Here is a 27,325-nt window from a genome sequence, read left to right on the forward strand (position 1 = left end):
CATCTATTTTGTGTTACTATGAAGTGAGAAGTAAAGGTCTTGGCAAACAGTTCAATAGCTCCTGCTGATAAGTGCAAGGTAATTCTTTTTAATGAGAGAGGTAGCCTTGATATAACTATATTAAGGCTTCTATTGGAACAGGAATGCAAAATGTTCATCTGGGTAATTTACTCATCAGTCACCAGTGTTTACCAAAGGCCAGCAGATACCCTGGGAGATGCAAAAGCACAGATAAACAAGACGTGTCTCCCAGACCACAAAGAAGTGTGTCCACTAGGGGGAAGCACACAATTAGGACATGTCATTTTATTGTCTATACGCTTATGATTAGGTTGGGCCATATGAAATTGCTGATATTTGATGGGTTTTGACCACTCAAAAGGCAGCTTTGTGGTTCAGCCTAATATCTGAATAATGTTTTGTCATTTTGCTAGGGCTCCCATAACAAACTACTGCAGAACTGGGGGGCTAAGACAGGAGACACTTACTTCTCACACTTCCGAAGCTGGAAGTCCATAATTGAGGTTCTGGCGGACACAGTTTCTGGTGAAAGCCCTTTTCCTGGCTGGAGGACCGCCCTCTCCTTGCAGTGTCCGCATGTGGCCTCTCCTCCATCTATGCACAGGGTGGAGAGGGGTTGCAGTCAGGCCTCTCCTTCTTCTAATAAGAAGAACACTAATCCCATCAGATTAGGGCCCCACCCTGCAACCTCAGTTAACCTTTATTATGTCCTTAAAGGCCCCATCCCTATATTCAGCCACACTGGGAGTTAGGACTTCACCATGTGAATTAGGGGAGAGGTGAGGGAACACAAATACTCAATATCACTCAGTCTTGTCCGACTCTTTGTGACCCCATGGACTATACAGTCCATGGAATTCTCCAGGCCAGAATACTGGAGTGGGTAACTTTTCCCTTCAGGGGATCGTCCCAACCCAGGGATCGAACCCAGGTCTCCTGCATTGCAGGCAGATTCTTTACCAGCTGAGCCACAAGGGAAGCCCAAGAATACTGGAGTGGGTAGTCTATCCCTTCTCCAGGGGATCTTCCTGACCCAGGAATCGAACCAGGGTCTCCTGCATTGCAGGCAGATTCTTTACCAGCTGAGCTGTCAGGGAAGCCCTAACAAATGTGTAATTAATATATTGTATGTGTGTCCATACACCATATATAGTATTACATATCATGTATAATCGTAGAAGGCAATGGCACCCCATTCCAGTACTCTTGCCTGGAAAATCCCATGGATGGAGGAGCCTGGTGGGCTACAGTCTATGGGGTCGCTAAGAGTCAGACACGACTGAACGACTTCCCTTTCACTTTTCACTTTCATGCATTGGAGAAGGAAATGGCAACCCACTCCAGTGTTCTTGCCTGGAGAGTCCCAGGGATGGGGGAGCCTCGTGGGCTGCCGTCTATGGGGCCGCACAGAGTCGGACACGACTGAAGTGACTTAGCAGCAGCATCATGTATAATATATACATAAATATTTTTATGCAAAAAACTGTAAATTTTTTTATTAAGATTGTATTAAATCTACAAATAACTTTGGGGGAGAATTCACCTAAATTCACAGTATTTAGTTTTGTAAGCATGAGCATGGTATATCCATTTATTTAGGACTTCTCTAATCTGTCTTACCAATGTATTCTAGTTTTCAGAATATAGGTCTTGCATATATTTTGTTAAGAATTTTACAGGCCTTGACCACCTTAAATGGTATTATTTACTTTTTATTTCCAATTACTATTTGCTAGTACATATTAATACAAGTGAATTTTGTGTATTGACCTTGCATTTTGTAACTATGCCAAAGTAGCATTCATGTTATTAATTTTTTCAAGTCCTTCAGATTTTTATACCTGATTATGTCATCTGCACATGAGGGAAATTTTACTTATTCCTCTCTAATCTACATGCTTTTTATTTCCCAGCCTTATTGTACCAAGCTCAAACCCCCTAGTACACTGTTTAATAGAAGTTAATACATATACATTTTTGTAGACACACACAGACCACATATATAATATACTTCTATAGCAGTAAGGTTGCACAGAGGAGAGAAACCCTGACTTTGCCAAGAGGGAAATGGAGATATGGGGGTATCAAGGAAGACATCTTTATATTATTAGCTTTCGTTGAAAAAAAAAAGACTTTATTGCAAAAAGATTATAGGCTCGTGGTAGAAGTTTTAGAAATCCTGATATGAAAAAATAAGAAAGATGTAAATCCAACTAGCCAGACACAGGCACAACTACTCTTAAGGCCAAAGTCAGACAGGCAGGCATCTCAGCGCAGAGTGGATCCTGGGATGGGACGGGTCTGTCACTTACCAGCTGTGTGACCTGGAGCGAATCGCATAGCCTGTCTGTGCCTCAGCACCCGCATTTGTACAATGGGGCAATAACCCTAACCCCCATGAAGCTATTTGTGAGGGTCACATGAGTCGACCTGTGTGAAGCACTGAGGCAGTTTCTGGCACAGTCAGTGCTCAGTAAGTGTTACCATTATCTCCTATTCTGTCACTGTTATCATCATTGCCATATTCTTAACGTGGCTGCCACTAACATCCCCTTCCAAGGGGGATTACGAGCCCAGCGGTGTGATAGAAGGGCTTAGCACGCAGGGTATGGTGGGGAGAGGGATTTTGAAGCTGACCTTGGACTCCAGAGGAAAGTTGTTACCGATGTTTGTGAGAAGGAGGCAGTGAGCACCTCCTGCGCTAGCCTGTGGGCATTCTCTGTCCTGCACATGAAGCTCTATAGTATGTGGGTGAGGTTTTCACCGTCATCTTCATTTCTTGAATATAGTCATCCTGCTATGCTGCGTCTCTCTTACCTTTTAAGGTCTATATAGTGCTTTGTTGTCTGGGTAACCAATCACTTTTGATAACAGTTGTGTGCATGTGTGCTAAGTCGCTTCAGTCGTGTCCACCTCTGTGACCCTATAGACTGTAGCCTGCCAGCCTCCTCTGTCCATGGGATTCTCCAGGCAAGAACACTGGAGTGGGTTGCCATTCCCTTCTCCAGGGGCTCTTCCCCGCCCAGGGATCAAACCTGCATCTCTTATGTCTCCTGCATTGGCGGCCGGGTTCTTGACCGTTAGTGCCACCTGGGAAGCCCCTTGATAGACAGTTACCTGGTAATTTTTAAATTTTTCTGTACTCAGCAGTGATGGAAGAAACGTTCTTGTAGCTGAGTAACTCTGCCAAATAAGTTTGAGTAATGCTTTGCTCTGAGACCCTTTCTGGGATATCCACAGTGTGAATCTATATTTTCAAGGCTCTGAGAAGTCCTGCCAAGGAGGGGCAAGCTTTGATTTTATTAACGCAGCATTTCCAAATTTTAGAAATTGCTCTCTTACTGTTTTTTGGCTAAATTATTGGCAAAGGAATTTCTATATCAAAGGATACAGAGTTTTAAGGGACTTTCATTCCTTCTAAGAATGTTGTTTTAGGAACTGGCAAAGCTGGAGACAAAGCTTCCTTCTTGGCTAAACCAAGATGTTCTTTTAATCACAATTAGATGAAAAAGTTCAGACTCAAAAAGCATGTGTTATGTTCTTTTAAACATTCAAACAATCAAGACAAGTGCAAAGAATTACCTGGGCTTTCTTTGATTCTTTTGGGAAGTCAGCTTAGAAGAGGTTGATTCATCCAGAAAGCATTAAGTTTTCATTTTCTAGAATTCAGACAGGAAAACATGTTAAATGAGTAAAAGTGTCTCATACGGACTATCTCAGAGGGTCATGGGAAATTTTAAATGCTGCGGCAGACCCGTGAGAAATGTCTATTGTAAATATTGCTTTTGATATAAAACAAGGCTCAAAGTAAATGTTTTAGATGGGCTGACTACTCTTCTTATATTCTGCCTCAATGCATCCATACTGACTCAGTAAACAGTTCCTAAACTTGCACCACTAGCTGGGCCCTAACTAGCCTTTGTCCTCTTGTAGAACTTATATTCCAGCAGGGAGATGGGCAGTGAGCAAGTAAATCAATGCTTAACTATGTTAGCTGAGTGCAGCACACAGCCTGTAGGAGAGAAAACAGCATGATGGACTGGGGAGCCCCTGGGAGAGGCCCCTGAAACAGGCTGGGAGGGAGGAGGTGACATTTGAACTCAGGTCTGAAGAGTAGCAAGGAGCCAGCCAAGCAGAGAGCTGGGGACAAAATTCCCAGTGGAAACCAGCAGCTAAAATGAAGGCGGGAAGGGTGGAGGTCTATGGACTTCGGATCCGGGAAGGGGAGGGTGGAGGTCTGCAGGCTTGGGGTCTGGGAACGCACGAATGAGGAAACAGCTGGCGGACCGGGCAGTGGGAGGCTCAGAGGCTCAAGACATGTCGTCCCCCTTGTCAGAAGCTCTGTGACTCCACACCGCTGACCCCGTCAGGGCACTACCCATTGTCCCTCATGGACCAGGTGCATGGCCGTCTTCACACACCCTGCAAATCCTGGGATGCCGACTCCTCAGAATTCTGTAACTATTTGCTTCCTATTCACTTTTCACACACTGATGTTTTGCTCATTCGCCCACCCATCCTTGACTAAGGCCTGCAATGGGCCAGACACATGACAGAGCACTGGACTTGGGAAGGGAGGAAGACAGCCCCTCCTCTGGGCACTTTCCCGCCGTGTGCCAAGGGCAGTGTCCAGGGATGAACCCCCTTGGTGAAAGTCTTCATCAGGGGCGCGAGCTTCCTGCTTTGCTCACTACAGTCTCTCCCGTCCCTAGCAGACCTCTGGGCTCCTAGCAGGTCTTCCAAAAATGTAGGGCATCAGTACCCAGGGCTGGGCATGGGGGTCCCAGGGCTTCCCACATGGGGGCCAACAGAGTCACCTGTTAGGGGACGGCTCCTCTAGACCACAGGTCAGGCCAAGGTAGGTGGAGACGTGCTCTGGGCCAGGTCTCTCCGCAGGAAGCCCAGACCCTCTCAGCTCCTCCCCAGAACCATGTGGGTCTCCCACAGCCCAGCCTCGGTAAGAAACATTGTCTAGGATCGCTCACCGCCTGGCCTCCAGCGGAGGGAGAAGGCCTGTCCCCTAAGCCAAGCAGGCGCTGCTAGGAACCTCCTCCGTGGCAGTTTGCCAGGTGGTGCTCACTGACCTTCAAGGCATGAAGCCGGTCTCCGCCATCCATCTATCCCACTGCAGTCCCTGCCACAACCTCGCTCATCAACTTCTCAAAAGCGCCAACACCTTTTCTGAGCTTGGTCTGAGCTGAGCTGAAATGTTCAAGTGCTGAGCAGAGGCATGACCTGTCAATTAATCACCCAATAAAAATAAAGTCTGAGAACAAACGCAGTGGGGATTAGCTTTGCCTTGCTGGTCTTCTAACATCTGGGTTTGCTCTCCCAGCGAGCATGTTTCTTCAAGACAACCCATCCTGGAAACGGCACCTGGTTCAGACACCACCACGCCATCCCTTTGACCCACAGACATGGAACTCGACCTGCAAGCTGCACAGCCCTGGGAGGAGAGGCCCCCACTGTGGCCACACGCCACTGGGGGCTTGAGCCATCTCACTCTGAAACACCAAGACTAGTTGGTTTTATTTTGCTTTTTGGCCTTCTAATAAGTATTACTTATTATTAACGCTAATAAGTGTTAGTAAAGTTGGATAATCATTGGCCAGGTGGGGGTCAGGGGTTCTCACAAGCCACAGGACACTGGACTAGCACATCTACATGCCTGCAGGATCTGTAAGAAATCCAGCCTCTGTCCTGGAAGTCAAAGAAAGACAGGCTGCTTCGTTTCAAGTTGGTTACCTAAAGTCTCCCAGAGTGAGTGTCGTGGGACCTCAGGCCTGGGTCAGTCAAGCCATGTTGGAGAAGGCTTGTTCTTCCATCCATCCATCCATCCATCCAACCCCAGAGTGCCTGCTCTGTGCGTGCCAGGCAGTCTTCTAGGCACCAGACACACAGGCAAATGAGACAGATGGAAGGAGGGTAGAGAGTTAGGCAGAATCTGCAAGACATGATCAGGAGTTTGATTTTATTCTGTTCCCAGTGGGAAGTTATTGGAGGATTCTAAGCCGGAACTCACTCATATGAGATACACATTGAAAATGGTGAATTTGGGGGCTTCCCTGGTGATCCAGTGATTAAGAATCCGCCTTGCAATGCAAGGGGCAGGGGATCAACCCTTGGTCTGGGAAGATTCCACATGACGCAAAGCAACGGAGCCCTTGCCCCACAACTGGTGAAGCCTGAAGGCCCTAGAGCCCATGCTTCACAAGAGAAGCCACCATGATGAGAAGCTTGAACACCGCAACCAGAAAGAAGGCCCTGCCCGCTGCAACTAGAGAAAGCCTGTGCGCAGCAACAAAGATCCAGCACAGCCAAAATAAAGAAGGAAACATTTTTTAAAAAGAAAAATGGTGAATTTTCAATTGGCTGCTCTTTGAAGAACTGACAGTAGCAAGCAGAACAGAAGCAAAGAGTCAAGCACCGCAGGGGTCCACGCAGAAGATACTTGCTAATGATCCCACCTCCTGCTCCCTGTGACAGAGCCGGAATGAACTCACAGCAAGCCTGCCCGGGAAGGGAGCTCGGGTGGGCTGTGCGCTTTTTGTCATCATGGTAGTCCCGCACAAGCTGGAATCAAGACTGATGGAAGAAATATCAATAACTTCAGATATGCAGATGACACCACCTTTATGGCAGAAAGAGAAGAGGAACTAAAGAGTCTCTTGATGAAAGTAAAAAAGGAGAGTGAAAAAGCTGGCTTAAAACTCAACATTCAAAAAACTAAGATCATGGCATCCGGTCCCATCAGTTCATGGCAAATATATGGGGAAACAATGGAAACTAACAGACTTTATTTTCTTGGGCTCCAAAATCATTGAAGATGGTGACTGCAGCCATGAAGTTAAAAGATACTTGCTCCTTAGAAGAAAAGCTATGACCAACCCAGACAGCATATTAAAAAGCGAAGACATTACTTTGCCGACAGAGGTCTGTCAAGTCAAAGCTATGGTTTTTCCAGTAGTCATGCATGGATATGAGAGTTAGACCATAAAGAAGACTGAGTGCCAAAGAACTGATGCTTTTGAGCTGTGGTGTTGAAGAAGACTCTTGAGAGTCCCTTGGACTGCTAGGGGATCAAACCAGTCCATCCTAAAGAAAATCAGTCCTGAATATTCATTGGGAGGACTGATGCTGAAGCTAATGCTCCAATACTTGGGCCACCTGGTGCAAAGAGTCGACTCATTGGAAAAGACCCTGATGCTGGGAAAGATTGAAGGCAGGAGGAGAAGGGGATGACAGAGGATGAGATGGTTGGATGGCATCACTGACTCAATGGACATGAGTTTGAGCAAGCTCTGGGAGTTGGTGATGGACAGGGAGGCCTGGTGTGCTGCAGTCCATGGGGTCACAAAGAGTCGGACATGAATGAGCTACTAAACAACAATAAGGGTCAGGATGCCCGTAAGGAACCCACCAAGCTTTGGTCCATGTGCCATTGCAAGATGGCACGGCCAGGAGAGTGTGATGGTAGAATTGTAATCTGGTAGCACCTCATGCAGGAGGACCTCAGGACTCCACCAGGGGCTCTGGGATGCCTGGGAAGGCAGTCCAGGGAAGAGCCTACAGGTGTCGGGAGCTCTTCCCCTTGTCCTCGTGGAAGGTCATCGCCTCATGCTAAGCTGGGCAAGCTCTACCTCCATCTCCCCAACTCTAAGAGGTCCTGCCTAGGCCACTCACTGGGCAGCTCTTCCTGTCCACGTCTTCCCTTTGTGGCATCTCGCCATCCAGGGAATGTCCTTCCTGTCACCAAGATCGCCTTCCTGGGCCCTGGTTCCTGTGGAGCAGGACGGAGCACCGTCCCCATCTCTCCAGAAACCCTGTGCCAGCCTGTGTTGTGTGACTGAGCCTGGACTCTGGAACCACATGTCCTCCAGTCTCCTCTGTGTGCTTTGTCAGGAGACGGGAAGTACATATTCAGAGCCACAGCTACATGAGCTACGCCAGAACACTGCCGGGAATTCTCTGCCTTCTGCCAGGAATTCTCTCCAGCTCTGTTTATAAATAAAACGGTTGATTTGAATCACCCAAGCAGATATTTCATTTAACATAGGGGGCCCATTGGGCTGGAATTAAGTGAGGAGCTATATTACTTTGCAAAATCTTTAAACTAATTTATTTATTTTAATTGGAGGATAATTCAGTTCAGTTCAGTTGCTCAGTCGTGTCCGACTCTTTGCAACCCCATGAATTGCAGCACGCCAGGCCTCCCTGTCCATCACCAACTCCTGAAGGTCACTCAAACTCATGTCCATTGAGTTGGTGATGCCATCCAACCATCTCATCCTCTTGTCCCCTTCTTCTCCTGCCCCCAGTTCCTCCCAGCATCAGAGTCTGTTCCAATGAGTCAACTCTTCGCATGAGGTGGCCAAAGTATTGGAGTTTCAGCTTCAGCATCAGTCCTTCCAATGAACACCCAGGACTGATCTCCTTTAGGATGGAATGGTTGGATCTCCTTGCAGTCCAAGGGACTCTCAAGAGTCTTCTCCAACACCACAGTTCAAAAGCATCAGTTCTTCGGGGCTCAGCCTTCTTCACAGTCCAACTCTCACATCCATACATGACCACTGGAAAAACCATAGCCTTGACTAGATGGACCTTTGTTGGCAAAGTAACATCTCTGCTTTTCAATATGCTGTCTAGGTTGGTCATAACTTTCCTTCCAAGGAGTAAGCGTCTTTTAATTTCATGACTGCAGTCACCATCTGCAGTGATTTTGGAGCCCAAAAAAATAAAGTCTGACACTGTTTCCACTGTTTCCCCACCTATTTCCCATGAAGTGATGGGACTGGATGCCATGGAAGATAATCACTTTGTAATATTTTTAAGACTAAAATAAAAGCAAGGATTTTGCTATCCCATGCTGAACAAATGTGCATCCTCAGTGTGGTAGAACTGAACCCAGGAAGCCTGCAGAGTGGTCCTGTCAAAGTCTCTCTCTCCTTCCCACCAGCACTGAGGCCCCCAGAGAGCTGGGCCTCTGGCTTGGAAGTCCTCTGGCCTGGCAGCTACCTTCCCCGCTCTGCCAGGGCCCTGCCAACAGTAAGTCTGCTTCCCAGAACAATGCAAGCCTGGATCGTGGTTAGATGCTCCCCCGCCCCGCCTCCCCACTGGCCTGATCTACCGATCAGCCTGGCCTGCATCTTTGACACTGACACCTGGAAGAGGCCAAGCCTTGGCAAGCTCACGAGCAGCTCCTATGAAGCTACACAAGGCTGAAAGGAATCTTCTTTTTTTAATTTGATTTTTCTTCCCTTATAACAAGCAAAGTTCACATCACAGACAAATTGCCTGGAAATTCCAATTTAATAAGGCATGTGCATTTTTCAGGCCTAGAAGCACAGAAAATGTCCTGCACACCAGTATTCTTGTGCCAAAAGGTTATTAAAGAGACAGCTTTGAAAATGCAGAAACATACATAGAGTGCCTGGCCAGTCAGTCTCAAGGGCTCATCGGCCAGGAGGTGGGAGGGCGGGCTGGGTGACGAGTGCTGGGCTTTCTTCCCCTCGGGGGTAGACGCGCCAGGGCTGGGGAGGGACACAGCTACCTCAGGGGGCTTCCACAAGGTCTGAGTTTGGAGGCCACGGGTTCAGGAAAAACAGCACTGGGCACTCGGGAATTCTCAGTAAATGGAATGACCCCACCCTGCCCTCTCCACGGCTGCAAACCTGAGCAGGTGCAGGAAGAGGGACATCCAGGAGATCTGGGGTCCAGGTGGACCTCTCCAATATCTTGGTGGGAAGAGGCAACAGAGAAAGTCCATCAACTAACAGAGGAGGACAAGGGGCCCAGCAGGCGTGCAATTAAACAGCACAGTGGTGGAGACCTGGTTGCTTTTTCATATATACATAATTTTTTATTGGTTGATTTAGTTTTAGCTGTGCTTAGTCTCATTGCTACGTGCGCTGTTCTCTAATGGCGGCGGGCGGGGGCTAGTCTAGTTGTGGAGCTCGGGCTAGTCTAGTTGTGGAGCTCAGGCTTCTCGTTGCGGTGGCTCCTCTCGTCATGGAGCGCGGGCCGGAGGGCGAGAGGGCCTCAGGGGTTGCAGCTCCCGGGCTCCAGAGCACAGGCTCCATAGCTGGGGCACACGGCATCCTGGTTCCTCAGCACATGGGGTCTTCCGGGACCAGGCATCAACCTTGTGTCTCCTACATTAGCAGGCGGATTCTTTATCACAGAGCCACCAGGCAAGCTCCCAGACCTGGTTATCCTTCAAAGAAAATAAAATAGTGGGGTATTATCCTGTAACACCACTCAAGCTCCTGCTTTCACTGGAAACACGGTAGGTACAGACCTAAACCACTGGGCATTGTTCTCAGGGGACAGCTTCCAATCAACCAACCTCTGTAAGCTTTTTATTCAGTGTAACTCTTCCCTACACAAGAAGCCAACATGCTCATTATAGTGTGAAACTGTAGCAATGGAGGGCCAAAACAAAGACAGGAGAATAAAAGAGCATTCTTAGCCAATGTGGAACGCTAGATTACTTAATTCAGTTTTTATTTATAATATGAACTCTGAGTTAAATAATCAGGGAACAAATTACAGTCCATTTAAATTTTTCATGATTTCAAATATATTGAACCACCACAAATCACTCCTGGGTCAACCATGAACTTGTTACCCTGTACGAAGGGAAACAAATGTCACCATTCTTCGTGCTTTCCATTTGCTTGATGTTCCAACCTAAAAAGAAAGAATGAAGTAACATCCCATGGACAGCCACCTGCTCTGGGCACTCCACTCCACCCAGGGAATGCAGAATGGCCAGTACCTGGTCCTGGGCATGAACACACTGTATCCTGGTTAGGCTCCAGTGCCTGGAACCTGGCACACCCGTGTTGAATTCCATCTCGGCTGCTTCTTAGCTGTGCCGCTTTGGGCAAGTGGCTAAGCCTCTCTGAGTCTTGGTTATCTCATCTTCAGAGAGGGATGACACCCATTGCATCAGGTTGCTGTGAAGCACAGAAGTCACTGTGGTGCCCTCTGTGAATGGCAAGCACAAAGCCAGGTTCAGCAAGCGTGCAGTAACACAGCCAGCTCGAACCTCCTGACATTAAGACACTAATGAAGGCCTTGAGAAGCTGCGAAAGTGGCAGACCTATGAGGCCCATACGCCGCTCTTACAGGCATTTTCATCCATGTGTGTGCCCAGCAAGGACGAGAGGATGGAGCGGCTAACCCTTCTAACCAGGGGACTCAAAGCAGGGGGCCGGTGGGGGGCGGGCAGAGGACACATGTCAGATGGGTCTTAGCAGATAGCATCTTGCCAGGTGGAAGTGCAAATTACTATCAAACTGAAAGGCGGATGTTTTTAAAGCAATTCACTGTCAAGAGTAATATATACATTTCTTCTGTTTTGAAGAAATATGGAAATGATAACTGAGGCATTGAGAGTGGTGAGAAAACCTCCATTAGCCTCGTTCATTCTCTCCATCTGTTCCCCGTCACAGCTTCAAAGCCTTGTTTCCCCAAGGCTCACCAAGTCATGCATTTCCAAAACACTCTGGGGGACGCAGCGGGTCACATCAAGAGAGCTCACTGGGCCTGGCCCAGTGGCCACTGGCACACACAGCGGCCACTTGGAGTCAGGCCTTGCTTGGCCCTCACAGCCACCACTAAGGCCACTGGAATTGTCCCACCTAACAGAGGAGGAAACGGATTCACAGAGAATCCGGGTCCTCTTCACTCCGAAGTCTATACCTTTAACCCCACTGTGATGCTGACAACATGTGCAATTGGGCAGAGCTTGTGTGCAGGTTAAGGGCAGGGCCCTGGCTCAAATTTCAGATCCCAACATTGCTGCACTCTCGCCGTTGACCTTGGCAAAGGCATTTATCTCTCCAGGTGTGTGTTTTGTGGGGGGGGTGGGGGGTGGAGTTGTTTTTGTTTTGATTTGGTTTGCTTTCCCACTGGAATAATATTTATTGTTTTTCTTGGCAAAAAGTCGAAGTGCTAAATTTTTTGAAAAATAAAACATCCTACTTTTTTTTTTTTTAATATACAAGTTGGTTTAAAATGGCCAAAGTTCAGGGAAAACTAAGAAATCTACAGCCTGTAGTTTAATGATAGAAAAACTAAGACAATCACAGGGTCTGTAGCATCTAGCATCCTCTTGGCTGCCCACGTTTCCCTAGCCACCCAGGTCAAAGACAAGACTCTCATTCAAAGACAAACAAGACAAGACTCTCATCTCTTACTTACTGTACCTTTCCATTGCTTGAACTTCTTACAGTGAGCATGTGTTACTTTTATAACGGCCTCAAAAATAATAACATTCTTTCTAATTTCGATTCTATATTGGAGTGTAGTTGATTAACAGTGTCACGTTAGCCTCAGGTGCACCACAAAGTGATTCAGTGATACATATACATGCATCTATTTATTCTTTTTCCAATTTTTTTTCCCGTTTAGGTGACTACAGAACATTGAGCAGAGTTCCCTGTTCTATACAACAGGCCCTTGTTGATTAGCTATTTTAAATAAAGTAGTGTGTATAGAACATTTTAAAATTCTTTGATGGTTTCCCGTCTATCTAGAATTCAAACCCCTTAAATGATTCAGGTTCTTTGTAATCTGTCCCTCCAAATTCACTTCCTTTCAGTTTCCCCTGGAAAAGCTATGATCCAACCACAACCATCTACCTTCCGGTCCCTAAATATTTATTCATTCAACAGCTATCTATTGAGTGTCATATATGTGCTAAGCAGTGTTCCAGGAGATGGGGTCGTGACAGTAAATGGATATCCTAGCTACTGTGAAACTAATATTTTAGTGCCTATCTCTGTTCCATGTTAATTCATATTCTTTCCCCGGCGTGTCTGTCCTCTCATTCTGTGACAACATCCCCCCATTCCCTGACAGCATCCCCCATTTCCATCTGTCAGATGCTGCATCCTCTGTGAGGACCCCATGGTCACCCTCCATCACAGGTAATTCCTCTTCTCCCACGTATCCGTGTGCTCTGCCAGTACCTTCATGACAGTGCTTCTCCCAGCTGTGTATACAGGGTGCATCCAAGGTGTAAAAAGGGGGGAAAAAACTGGACTTGAACTCAGGAGTCAGGCTGTGAACCCTGCCACTGTGAGAACTGGGCAGACACGAGCTCCTTCCTTCCAGGTTTGTCACAAGGAATAAAGGAGGTGCATGTACAAAACATTCAGCACAGAGACAGCCCAGAGTTAATGGTCAGTCATTACTTTCTGGATGAACAACTGCACTCTAATGATGTTTTTGGATTTGTATTAAAAATTATCTGGCAGCTAGCATGGGAGCTTGTGCCCAGCACTCTGTGAACATTTTTTGAATCTATTTTGAATACAATCTGTCATTGTTTGGGGATTTTTTTTTTCAGGTATTCTGTTTACAAGGATCCAGCAGGCTGGCTGAATATCAACCCCATCAACGGGACTGTTGACACGACTGCTGTGCTGGACCGCGAGTCCCCATTCGTCCACAACAGCGTCTACACTGCCCTCTTCCTGGCAATTGACAGTGGTGAGCACATTTTTAAATTCCAATAAGTGTGTACTTTTCAGTTCTAAATATATCTTTCAGTTCAGTCAGTTCATTTCAGTCACTCAGTCATGTCCAACTCTTTGCGACCCCATGAATCTCAGCACGCCGGGCCTCCCTGTCCGTCACCAACTCCTGGAGTTCACTCAAACTCTTGTCCATTGAGTTGGTGATGCCATCCAGCCATCTCATCCTCTGTCATCCCCTTCTCCTCCTGCCCCCAGTCCCTCCCAGAATCAGGGTCTTTTCCAATGAGTCAACTCCTCGCATGAGGTGGCCAAAGTATTGGAGTTTCAGCTTCAGCATCAGTCCTTCCAATGAACACCCAGGACTGATCTCCTTTAGGATGGACTGGCTGGATCCCCTTGCAGTCCAAAGGACTCTCAAGAGCCTTCTCCAACATCACAGTTTAAAAGCATCAATTCTTTGGCACTCAGCTTTCTTCACAGTCCAACTCTCACATCCATACATGACCACAGGAAAAACCATAGCCTTGACTAGACGGACCTTTGTTGGCAAAGTAATGTCTCTGCTTTTCAATATACTATCTAGGTTGGTCATAATTTTCCGTCCAAGGAATAAGTGCTTTTAACTTCATGGCTGCAATCACCATCTGCAGTGATTTTGGAGCCCAAAAAAATGAAGTCTGACACAGTTTCCACTGTTTCCCCATCTATCTCCCATGAAGTGATGGGACCAGATGCCATGATCTTAGTTTTCTGAATGTTGAGCTTTAAGCCAACTTTTTCACTCTGCTCTTTCACTTTCATCAAGAGGCTCTTTAGTTCCTCTTCACTTTCTGTCATAAGGGTGGTGTCATCTGCATATCTGAGGTTACTGATATTTCTCCCAGCAATCCTGATTCCAGCTTGTGCTTCTTCCAGCCCAGTGTTTCTCAGGATGTACTCTGCACATAAGTCAAATAAGCAGGGTGACAATATACAGCCTTGACGTACTCCTTTTCCTATTTGGAACCAGTCTGTTGTTCCATGTCCAGTTCTAACTGTTGCTTCCTGACCTGCATCTAGGTTTCTCAAGAGGCAGGTCAGGTGGTCTGGTATTCCCATCTCTTTCAGAATTTTCCACAGTTTATTGTGATCCACACAGTCAAAGGCTTTGGCATAGTCAATAAAGCAGAAATCGATGTTTTTCTGGAACTCTCTTGCTTTTTCCATGATCCAGCAGATGTTGGGAATTTGATCTCTGGTTCCTCTGCCTTTTCTAAAACCAGCTTGAACATCTGGAAGTTCACAGTTCACATATTGCTGAAGCCTGGCTTGGAGAATTTTGAGCATTACTTTACTAGCGTGTGAGATAAGTGCAATTGTGTGGTAGTTTGAGCACTCTTTGGCATTGCCTTTCTTTGGGATTGGAATGAAAACTGACCTTTTCCAGTCCTGTGGCCACTGCTGAGTTTTCCAAATTTGCTGGCATATTGAGTGCAGCACTTTCACAGCATCATCTTTCAGGATTTGAAGTATATCTTTACACTTTTACAATTCTTCTGCTAGGCCTAGAGATGTTCTTGGTAAGAACAGAAATGTGTGAGGGCAGGGAAGCCAAGTGCATAAACGCACAGTGAATCAGTAAAACCCCCAAGTCCTGGAATCCCTGGGTCTTTGTCTAGATAGAGGTCAGAGCAGTGAGCTCACCGTGTTCCGTCTCTGGCAGGCACCAAGGCTCAGAAGCCAAACTGATGTCCTTCATCCTGGCTCCTGTTCTCATCTACAGGGACAGTTCTTTTCCCTAATGCAAGTTGAAAGAAAATCCCAGGGAACATCGCAGATCCTGATGATTGAACTGTCCCCACAGCTTTGTTCCTCTTATGATATACACCACAGAAAGACATCAAGTCCCCTCAGCTAGTACCTTCGTAATCACAAAACAATTCCTGTTCATTCAGAAGCTAATAATACAATATCCACAAGCCAGACTCTGTTCCAGACACTGGAGATAGAGTCGTGAACAAACAAAGATCACTGTCCTCGTGCAGCTGGCACACTCAAGGAGAAAGGAAGGAATCTGACTAAAATACATAATGTGCTTTTAGGGGAAAAAAAGGAATACTATTTATGTATGAAACAGGGAAACAGGAAGAAGAGATAGCAAACAAAAGGATGCTATAGTTTTAACTAGACAGCCCTGAGAGGCTCGCTGAAGAAACATGAAGGAAGTGGGGATGGGACCCCTGAAGCAATCTCAGGGAAGAGCCAGGAGGCTGGGGGCCAGAGCAAAGAGAGCGGTGGTCCAGGTTGCGGATCGTGGAGGGTCGCGTGGGCCCCTATATGACCCTTGGCTTCTACTTGTGTGAAATGGACACCACTGCCAAGTGCCACGATCCTGCTGCTGCTCTGCTGAGACAAGGAAATAAGACCGAAGTAGGGACACCTCTTAGGAAAACTGAAGACAGTCTAGGGAAGATGGTGGCTTGGACCACTAATAGAGGAGGGGATTAGAAGGGGTGAGATTCTGGAGATAGTGTGTAGATTTCAGATGCAATGCTAACAGAATTTGCTACTGGTTGAGATGAGGGGGATAAGAATATGTTTTCAAGTATATTAAGCTGAGATGTCTACTGTATCAATCACACAGGAAGTTTCGCTCTCCCTGTAATTCCTGGAAGCCAGCTGTTCATAGCTGAAGACTCAGTTCTGAGTCCTGTAAGTACATTGAAATAGCTATTTATAGGGTTCTTTATATGTGCCTTCATTCCCCTATAATGGGTGAACTGAGACTTCTTGGAGGCTGGGTACTTCCATGCACACCAGATAGGAGAGCACATCTGAGAAGTGAGCGATCGGTGTGGCTCACAGTAGGCAGAGTGGGCTCCATAATGAGTCCACCTTAGAGTCTGGCCTTGAAAGGCAGGGAGGATTGGGTAGGTGGCGGGGTCGGAGGTGGGGTAACTGGGGCCACAGAGCGGTGGAATCTAAACTAAAAGGGGGTGTGGCATGGGAGGTAAGAAAAGGGTTATATCCCCTGTGCATAAATGTGGAGAAATTCATTTGGATGCATATGGAAAACGGCTTCAAGACAAGTCGTCTGAGGAAGCAGGCACCCAAAGGACCCCACATGCTCTTGAGGAGGAAAGTGACTGATGAAAGAGCACGTGAACGCTCATCAGCAGAGAGCTGGACCAGACCCTGTGCGAGGTCCTGGAGACTCGGAGATGGACAGTACATCGTCCTTGTGCTCAGCGAGCTAATGAGCTACCCGGCGAGTTAGACTAGCAAGCAGCAGATGACCAAAGAACATCATAGCTGTCCTACAGGAATTAACCAGAGGAGCCCCAGACCATCCAGTCTCAGCGGTGGTCATGGGGAGCTTCTTGGTGGAGGGGCTCTCTAACCCGAGTGATGAAGGATACGTTGAGGAAGGGCAAGGCGTTCTGCTAGAAGCCTGAAAGAAAGTGGATATGTGAGACCCTGAAACGTTGCTCAGTATGACTGGAGGCTCCATACTTAAAGAGATAAGGGAACTGGATCTTGTGTGGAATGCCCAGCTCCTATCACATGCCAGACTTTGTGTGGGCACTCATGTATCTGTGGAATAGATCATACATTAGGTCATTCTCCATAGACCATGCCGAGAAGTTTGATTTGATTCTCAAATTCCTCCAGGATAACTGTACTTTAGGAAGGTAACCCCCATGGCAGTGTGGAGAATCAGTCAGGTCATGATGAGACATGAGGTAAGAAGGCCCTAGAGAGCCATGGAGAAATCAAGGTAAGAGAAGTGGAGGAAGTAGTCTGGGTGGACAGAGTCTACAGCCGGGAAACACATTGAAAGCCATCACTCGTATCTTAGTTAAAGGGATCGCGCAGCTTGGTGGCAACAGAAGCGAATTAGAAAGGGCGAATCCAGAAAACATCTGGGTGTAAGAAACAAGGCTTTGAAAACAACCCACACTCAACATGAAACAGAAAAAGGTGATAGTAAGTTTCTAGTCAGAAATCTAGTCCATTAACCGAAACAGAACTGGTTTCAGAGGACTGTTGCCATGGTGTCTGTGTGGGGTGGATGCTGAGATGGACCCATGAGATGCTGCAATGGACCCATGAGATGCTGCAAGGCAGGATGAATAGAGGCCAGGAGGCTTTTCTCAGGGACTCACGATGCAAGAGAGACGGGCACCATCAGAGCAGATATGTTTGTGGAAGGAGCAAGTCTAGACAGGGATCAGCAGTGGAGGACAACAAGCGAAGGAGGTTTAAATGCTGTTCCAACAAATGGTGTCAGTGAGGATCAGCTGAAGTAATGATGTCAGAGTTCCGAGAACCACGTAAATGTATCTGTACATGTAGAGAAAATTCTCAGCTAAGAACACCATGAAGGAAGTGTGGATACTTTATGCAATTAGTCATCCAAAAAAAAAACCTAGAAATGAAGTAAACTTTAATTTTTGCCAGAGACAGGTGTGACTGGGCAAGCTGCCTATAGATTCTGAGATTCAGCTTCTACTTCTACAAAATAAGGAAGATAATTTCTGCTTATAAGGTTGTTGTGAGAAGATAAAGTGCTGGGCCCTCTACAGTTCCCATCAAGAGTCATGGTGAATGTTCAATAAATGTCAGTCCCACCCCAGTGGGGTTATAGGAAGGAAAGAATGGACCTCAAGGAATATACAGTCTGAAATGTATTTCTTCTCTAACTCCATTAGTGCTAATATCAGGAAAGGAAATTCAAAATCTGGCATCACAGATGTTTCCAAAGTTTAGACACGTCCCTGAAGATGGAGTGGTAAATAAAAAACAGGTTGGCGTCACTATACAGAGCCATCATTAGAGATGATAATCTCGAACAAGGCCCAAAAGACTTAGAGCAAAAAAAGAGAATAAATTTTAAAAGACCTCATAAATCAGAGAAACTTTTGTTTAAAGTCTTCTTGTCACTCACAAAAACCTTATCTCTGGGTATTATGTTCCACCAGGAAAATCCAACACTTACCTGTGAGATCAAAGTTAATAGTACTAACAGATGTCTCAATGTTAAACAAAGTAAGAATTTTTTCTAATTTTATAGAAATTCAGTGTATTTGATGGGATGAAAGTATAATGAATTTTTGTCGTGAGGGAAGCTAAAGCAAAATAAATTCTCTTCAAACAAGGAGTCAAGGGCTTCCCTGGTAGCTCAGCTGGTAAAGAATCCACCTGCAATGCAGGAGACCCTGGTTTGATTCCTGGGGAATCGGGAAGATCCCCTGGAGAAGGGATAGGCCACCCACTCCAGTATTCTTGGGCTTCCCTGGTGGCTCAGTTGGTTAAGAATCCGCCTGTGATGCTGGAGACCTGGGTTCAATCCCTGGGTTGAGAAGATTCCCCTGGAGGAGGGCATGGCAACCCGCTCCAGTATTCTTTGCTGGAGAATCGCCATGGACAGAGGAACCTGGTGGACTGCAGTCCATGGGGTCTTAAAGAGTCGACACTACTTGAGCACAGCACAAACAAGGAGTCCCTCAGGAATTTATGCCAAAACATGCCAATAAAGTACATGGCTGTGGGAACTTTCTGGTAGGATATAGTAGACCCAATGTCCCTACTGCAAAAACTAGAAAAATGTAGCTAGATCACAAAAGTCTTCATTGTAAAGGCATCAGAGAGCTGCAGAAGCAGTGACACCTAAATCAACTAAGAACTGAAACAGAAAAAAGGAAAGAACTGTTCTAAAAAGAGTATACGGCCCCTAGCCATTTTTTCCTCTTGGGGGCCATTTTAGATTTGGGGCGAGGATCAGGCTTGATCCAGGCAAGGCCTAGGATGGAGAGAAATAAATGAGAAATACTTGTAAGAGTTATGTGATTGGTGTGACAAAGTGAAAACCTGAGGGCCCTTAAGCACACGGTTATAGATAACTGCCTTTTAAAGGGCAGAGTGAAATCTCCCAGGGTCTCACTGAAACAAAGACCTAACGAAGCAAGCAAACTCACCTTAAACACACAGCCGTTCTCTCTTTAAAGCATTTGCCATGTTTTGAAGCTACAGGGGACTTCTATGCAAAAGACACCAGGCAAAGAAGAACGGGTAAGGGATTTGAACAGATATTCACTACGAGAGATATGCAAATGACAGTAAATGTATGAAGAGATGCTCAACACTCATCAAGGAAAAAAAACTATGCAAATATAAATTAAAACACAAATTAATCAAGGAAATACAATGACATTCCAAACTCGGCACACCTACAAAATGACTGAACTGAAAAGATGGGGAATGCCGAGTGCTGGCAAGGGTGTGAAATCACTGGGACTCTCCCATCCAGCTGGGAGAAGTGTGATCTGGTGCCACCACTCGGAAAGCTGCAAGTATCAAATACCACTGAACGTATGCATCCCCTGTGACCAGGAATCACATGCCTTGCTGTACATCCACCAGAAACGCATGCGTCTCTTCACCGAAACCCACACACCCGAGTGTAACTCCCAGCGCTGTTAATGCTAGCTCAAAATTGGAAACTATCCAAATGCCCAACAAATGTAGAATAAACGAATGGTACATTCACACAATCGGGTCTATACAGTACTGAGAATGAATGACGTGCAGCTATTGATAGCAAGTGGACGAATCTTGCAAACAACATTGAGCAAAAAGAAGGCTGAAGCAGAGGATCACATACTGAATGATTCCACTTTTATCAAGGTCGAACAAGCCAAACTAATTCTTGCTTCAGCATTACTTAAGGGACTTTTTTTTAACTGAAGTGTATAGTTAGTTCACAATGTTGTAAATAACTATATATAACTATAAAAGAGTATATATATTCTTTTATAGATTCTTTTTGCTTATAGATCATTACAAAATACTGAGTGTATTTCCCTGTGCTATATAGAAGGTTCTTACTGTTTATCTGTTTTATATATGGCACTGTGTATCTGTTAATCCCAAAGTTCTCATTTGTGCCTCTCACCACTCTCCTCTTTGGTACTCATAAATTTGTTTTCTATGTCTGTTTCTGTTTTGCATATAATTTCATTTGTATCTTTCTTTTTTTTTAGATTCCACATATAAGCTATATCATATGATATTTGTCTTTCTTTGATTTAATTCACTTAGTATGATAATCTCTAGTTTCATCCATGGTGCTGCAAATTCATTCATTATTTCATTCTTTTTTAAGGTTTAGTAATATTTCATTGTGTATGTATATTACATCTTCTTTATCCATTCATCTGTTGATGGACTTTTAGGTTGCTTCCATGTCCTGGCCATTGTACATGGTACTGCAATGAACATCCAGGTGCATTTATCTTTTCAAATTATGGTTTTCTCTGCATATATGCCCGGGAGTGGGATTGCAGGATCATATGTATGGGTAGTTTTGTAAGGAACTCCAGAGGAGTTTCTTCATCTTGTATATATTGGACTCACTATCTGGGTGTGTTCAGATTTTGCAGTTTCTTCAAGCTGTGTCATTACAGAAAATGAATGTTTCTATATTTCAATACAACTTAAGAAATTATATATATATATATATATATATATATATATATATATATATATATATAACTACACAGAAAGCACGTCCCTGGTCCACTGTGCCTTCTCCAGGAGACTGTAACCATTCACGTGTTCTCTAAGTATCTGGTCCCTAGAGCTAGACTCTCAGCGTCTTGTCATCCTAAGGAAGGACAATCCCCAGCTGCTGGAGGGCAGGGGGCAGTAGTGCCAGGAGAGTGGAGGACAGGAGGTCTGCGAGGGAACGAGGCGAGCTGCAGTCTGCAGTCCTGTAACACTTAGCAAAAAGCAGAAGTGACACCATGATAGCTCCTACACAAGCTCTACTCGTTCAGTTCAGAACAATGGGAAGGCAGCGCCAAACGAGAATCTTTTGCAAACCTCTTAGAGACTAGAAGCTGTGAGATCAGAATGGAGGAATGCAAAAAAAGTCAGAAGCAGGGCTGCAAATCTATCCTGAGTTAAAAACTCTTTAACAGAAGAGTTTTAGAGAAACTTTTAGAAGTTTTAGAAGAGTTAAAGAGAAAACTCTTTAACAGAAGTTAAAAACTCTTTGGACGTGTTTGCTTGCAGCTCCAGTGTGCATCTATGTAGATTCTGGAATAGCACTTCATAATAATATTGATAATGCATGGGATACAGATGATTTGAGGAGGGAAAGACACAGAGGCTACAGATAGAGGCTAGGTTGCAACCCACAGAACACTAAAGGATGTACAAGGCAGTTTTCGTAAACTGGTATCAATTTTAATGAGCTATAAATTACCCAACAACCTTTTTATTTATAAGTGAAATGCTTTTGTTTGGCTAAAGCAGAACAGGCTGCTGTGGTTAAATGATTGAAAGAGTACAGCCTTTCATCCTATAGATTAATAAGGTGTGACCTTTCCTGTTGGCAAGCATTTTATCTTTAAAGATGGATACTGTCATTTACCTTATGTGGTCCAGATTTTCTGAAAAGGTTAAGACAGTGCCTTCAGAATACAGGAACTCCTTCATTAAAGACTTAACAAACATAGAATCACTGGCCTATCTTAAGAAAGGGGGAAAAAATAATGTTAATAACTGTTAAGGAAAATACCAAGATGCAGAGAGAGAGCATTCAGGAGCGCAGTCAGATGGCATCCCTCTGGGGCTGTGCTGACAAGGAGGCAAAGCTGCAGCAATTAGCACTGGGCAAATCCCAGGTGGTTACCGCACCTGCTCAGGTAATCACCAGAAAGGTCGGATGTGAGTCTCGCTGTCTTATGTGGGCTGAAAGCTGCCACAAGCAATTTCTCCTTGGAGTCCAGGAACTACCTCTCGCAAGGGGCTTGTCCTGGGCAGGAAAGGCGGAGCTGGCCACTGCTTCTTGGCTCCCTGCCTTCTGCTCAGGACTCCATCAGGCTGGTCTTCCTGCCTCCTTCTCACCTATGACCTCAGCTTTCACTCCTTCTGTTCTGAAATTGGGTAGGGTTCAGTGCATGACTGTTATTGAATGGCTCTTATACCCTCAGAAGATCTTAAATTGTGATTCCAAATGCCAAAGACAAGTATTTTGCTTCAAGAAATTCAAATGCCCTTGCTTTCCAGCACCTAGCTTATGCAGAGAGTTTAAAGAAAAAAGAAAAAAATTATCCCCATTAGTTCTTCCTCAGGCTCAGTGCATACGAAATAGTTTGAGCCAGGAAATACATACTATCTCTAGCATCCATATGAAGTCTTTATATGATTATCAAGTGTTGCATCGCCATCTATTTTCATTTAAAAGAATAAGGGGAAAAAAACAAGCCAAATTATGGCTAAATTCAGCAGCATGTTTTCATTACTTAGCAACTTGTATAAAGTATGTTTGAGTCTGTCGGTGAAAAATGTGCTGTGGGCAGCCAAGAAAACAGACAGAGAACCAAGTGTAACAGCTGTACAATTAAAATGGAATAGACTAAGATCATGATTTTTCATGAGCTAAGATCTATCATGTCCTAACCTGTCTTTTCCCTCAGTCTTCTATATAATAGATGATCTGATAATGCCAGCCCATCAAAATTGAAATACTGTACAAAGGACTTTTAAATTGATTCAAAAAGAAAAAAAGTAATTTGGCCCCATAAGTGGAATGACCACTGAACTACTGGATAACAACGGCCCCCAAACCGGGGATGACGGGGGAATCTGAACTTCAAAATGATGGCTCCATTTATCGTCTTTCTCTTTCTGTAGATCAACCAAGCCTGCATGGGGGATGTAGTAAAATTATTTAGATTAATTCTACTTAAAAGATGCTAGTTTGGATAAAATCAAGCCATTAGTTATGATGGCAACCCAATTAAGCCAGTTTAACACGCCTTATCTCAGCTGTTATAGTAATTGAGGAAGAAAAATACATTGAAGACCCAGCCATCATTCCTCGTTACTTCAAGTACCAGTAAAATATCAATCACGTTGAAAATACTAGCTCAATTTTGTCACTGATAAAATGGCCCAATAAAAGAACTCTTGAGATCTGGTAATAGAAGGGCTGTGATCAGAGCCATGTGTAGCAGCAAATACACTCCACAGAGAGGGGGGCCTGGCGCTCTGCGCCCCTCAGAAGGAGCAGCACCCCAGCTTAGCTGAGGGCCGGCTCAGCCTGTCTCCCCACCTAGAGGGTGCAGATAAACACCTGCCCTGCTGTGCTGTTACAAGGACGGGAAATCCTGAATGCAAACTTCCTGGTGACTTATAAGCCCTTAAATATTATAAAATTTAAATATTTAAGTGAGCCTACTTGAGGTGAGTCACGGACTGATTTTTCTAAACGTATCATTACAAAATCATCAGCATCTGAAGCAAACTATGAAGTGTCATCTGATGACTCTGCTAGTGGTGGTCTGAGCATTGTTCTAGAGAAGGGACGGGCTGCAGAGCCCTCTACTGAGAGCAGGGCTCTCAATCAGAGGATTGGCCAGAAAATGCTGCCTTCTCCATGGGCATCAATGCACGGAGCTTGTTCTGTCTGAATGGGGAGAGGTAAGCTAACCTTCATCTACCTGACGGCAGGACATTTCCATGCTGACCAGTCAAATCAACCATCTTAAACATAGCATTTTCAAACATTCATTGTGGGGAAAAAAACTGATTTGGGCATTAGAATGCTGTCTGCAAATGCCCATCTCTGCCAGCTCAATTCATCCTGCCAAGGGGTCTCTTAGCTCCTCCTCCTTGGTGTTCCCTCTTCCCCAGCTTGGGTAATAGCGTCACCACCTGATGCTCCCATCCCCACTGACACTCCTCCCCCATCACTCCCTGTCCTGCCTCTGCTCTCGCATCCCCACAGCCCTCACCTAAGCCCCCACTGTCGGTCCTTGTTACTGCCCTGGCCTCCCAACTGCTCCTCCCTGCCCTCCCTCCACACTCGAGTCCTCTCCTCTCCCTGCCTCCAGCACCCCGGCTTTCATCAAGGCCAACATTCAGCTGAAAAGTCTATGACCGCTTCTTCCCACAACTTCTAGCCACAGGATTTCCTCCTCCTAGAAGAACCTTCTCCAGCCGTCTTTTTATGGAGACTTCTGAGCTATCCCCAGACAGTTAATTACTCCATGTGATAAGCTCCCATGATATTTTATCCTCACTCCTCTTCCTGCACTTACAGTGTTATCTTGCATCAGTTTACATATCTGTTCCTGCCACATGGTTAGTATTTCAACAACAGACACCCTGCACGGTTGACTTTTGTGCTTAGCCAACCCGGCACAGGGCAAAGTCACAATAAATAATTATGGGCTGAATGAATGAAATGAAACTGTCATGTTTAGAAACGGCCTCCAAATCAATTCTTCCCCTATTTTTGCCTTTTCTTTGGTTTCTGTAAGATGGAAGCAAAAAAGCCAAACGCTGGAATTAAAAAAAAAAAAAAAAAAAACAGTTTCAGCTTTCAAATTATTTCTCCTCCTAAAGAATTGAGTCTGAATTATGTGAATAATTGCCTCAGTTCTACATCAAGTATTAACCATGGAAACCTGACGCTGTAGTTTGCAAATCTATTTTCTACCAAGTTTTTGGTTGGTTTACTACTAAATGTTTTCAGAATATAAAATGAGATTGGCAAGATCTCTATTAACACAGCAATAAAAAAAATGCTTATGAATTAAATTAAAAAGCGACAAGATTCTTGGCTTACAGGGCACATGCCCAAAAAAAAGCAGACCTGTAAAACAGTGATCCTGCAGAGCCATAGTAAATAGAACATAGGGATGAACTGAGTAATATGAAGGATGACCCTGCAGAGAGGGGTCCTGGTTCACTCCCACTTGTGAGCACAGGTAAATGTAGCTTAGAGCCCTGCTCACATGAAATAAAAGACCTGGCATTTCTTTGCTCACAGCTACTTGGCAAAGGTTCAACAGATGCCCAGACATGCAGAAGGAACTGGGGGGGAGTAGATTGCCCCCCCAGTCACCTTGCCCTAACAAACACACCTCAGAATCCAGCAAGGGCGCCCAGCCTTCACTTAGGGGCCACATGTGAACTGTGGTTCCCCATGAATTCGCCCATCCTCCTGATTTTCCTCCCAGAATTTGGGCCTCAAGCTTCCTTGAGACGCTCAGTTCAGGTCTCCCTCCTGGTCCCTGGAGTGGACTCCCTGCTCTGAGTTCCACAGATACTCCCTCCCACATACACACTTGTTTCTCCCCCAGGTGGGGGAAGAGGACACTGTTCTCAGAATAGAGGGAAACCTATGGAAATGCAAACATATGTGATTGTAAGTATGGAAAGAGCAATTTTCAAATCAACCTGAATTAATTCAAAACTCAACCCAGGGAGTTCAGGCTTTTTGAGCACGAGCCACCCATTCTCCTTGTGCAGCGCTTTCCGATAAACACTGAATTTTCCTTTACCACAGATAATAATAATATTTTTTTTTAAATCTACCAGCTACCTATTCTAATAGGACATGACAGAGAATAGTCCTGATGCTCAGAGTCTGGGGAGCTCAGAAATGAGCTTTCTGTCTTTCCCACCTCTCACTTTCTCTTCCTGCATATTATTCTCCATTGCAGGCAGCCTCACTCTGCACACTATTCCCCATACAGAACCACCTAGGTGCATGATCAGTGTAAGACACGTGCTGCACACCTCTAGCCCAGAGACTAGAAAAGTCTACCGCCTTCCTGCACTTCTCAGAGCTCACTTCCAGACGTTCTGGCTGAGATTCAACCTTCTTTGCATGTGAAGCCAGCCCAGCCAACTGTGGCAAGACCAGGGAGCCTATTCTTCTACAGGCACTCTCTTGAGAAGATGCACTGGGGTCTGATCTTACCAGTCTAGGGATCTTGTAATGCGTGAAAACCTGGTCTCTCAAATGCAGTTGTTCATAGCAGCAGAAACAACCCAGATGTCCATTAGCTAGTGAATGGATAAAGAAAACATGGTCGATCAACAGAATGGAGTATTATTCAGCTATAAAAAGGAATGAAGTACTGATTCTTGGTATAACATGGATGAGCCTCAGAGATATTGTTTGGGGACTTTTCTGGTGGTCCAGTGGATAAAAACTTTGCCTTCACTTGAAGGGGCTGCAGGTTCAGTTCCTGGTTAGGGAGCTAAGACCCCATATGCCTCTCAGCCAAAAAAAAACAAAACATAAGCCAGAAGCAATATTGTAACAAATTCATAAATACTTTTTTAAAAGTTGTGTGTTGTTTAATTGCTGGGCCATATCTGACTCTTTTGTGACCCCATGGACTGTATGTAGCCCGCCAGGCTCCTCTGTCCACGGGATTTCCCAGGCAAGAATCCTGGAGTGGGTTGCCATTTTCTTCTCCAGGGGGATCTTCCTGACACAGGGATAGAAACCACATCTCCTTCATTGGCAGGTGAAGCCACCTGGGAAGCCCTTTTAAAATGGCACATATCAAAAAAAAAAAAAAACTTTAATAAATAAATAGAATTAGATAATGGTGGTAGTTGCAGAACTCTGCAAATTTACTAAATATCGATTCTTTGTAAAAACAAATAGAGAAAAGAAAGTAGAATTGGAAAAAAATTTTTAATCCCTGTATAACTTTTGAATTTATGTTTCTGTTTCTGATTATCACAGTAATCATGGTTATTATAAAGGAGGTTGAAAAGAGAAAAGTATTACTTTAATGTTAATTACCTGGAGAGATAATCACTATTTAGGTTTGGGTATATTTCTTCCTAATCTTTTTCCTAATCATATATATCTTTTAATTAGTGTCACACTGTTTTTGTCTGTTACTGACAAGTTAGATATATATATGTGCATCTTTTGAATAATGGAACCTATCATAAAATCTCAGTGGTTTTTTGTTTTTGTTTTTGTTTTTTTTGGCTAAGTGAAAATCCTATGTGGT

The 27,325-nt window shown here is 45.0% G+C and overlaps 1 protein-coding gene and 1 long non-coding RNA gene across 6 annotated transcripts in view; one reads left to right on the forward strand and one right to left on the reverse strand.

The window, feature by feature from the left end:
- The window catches only part of LOC129630828 (uncharacterized), a 34,276-nt gene extending 33,677 nt beyond the window's left edge, over nucleotides 1–599 (reverse strand). For both annotated transcript variants that reach the window (XR_008703767.1, XR_008703766.1), the window contains exon 1: nucleotides 489–599. This is a non-coding gene — a long non-coding RNA (uncharacterized LOC129630828). The remainder of the gene's footprint in view (nucleotides 1–488) is intronic.
- The window catches only part of CDH13 (cadherin 13), a 1,017,465-nt gene that overhangs the window by 973,042 nt on the left and 17,098 nt on the right, over nucleotides 1–27,325 (forward strand). For all 4 annotated transcript variants that reach the window (XM_055551337.1, XM_055551339.1, XM_055551336.1 and 1 more), the window contains one exon: nucleotides 13,379–13,521. In XM_055551337.1, the coding sequence (XP_055407312.1) occupies nucleotides 13,379–13,521 (143 nt within the window). The remainder of the gene's footprint in view (nucleotides 1–13,378; nucleotides 13,522–27,325) is intronic.

Source organism: Bubalus kerabau, chromosome 17 (genome assembly GCF_029407905.1).
Source record: "Bubalus kerabau isolate K-KA32 ecotype Philippines breed swamp buffalo chromosome 17, PCC_UOA_SB_1v2, whole genome shotgun sequence".
Lineage (NCBI taxonomy): Eukaryota > Metazoa > Chordata > Mammalia > Artiodactyla > Bovidae > Bubalus > Bubalus kerabau.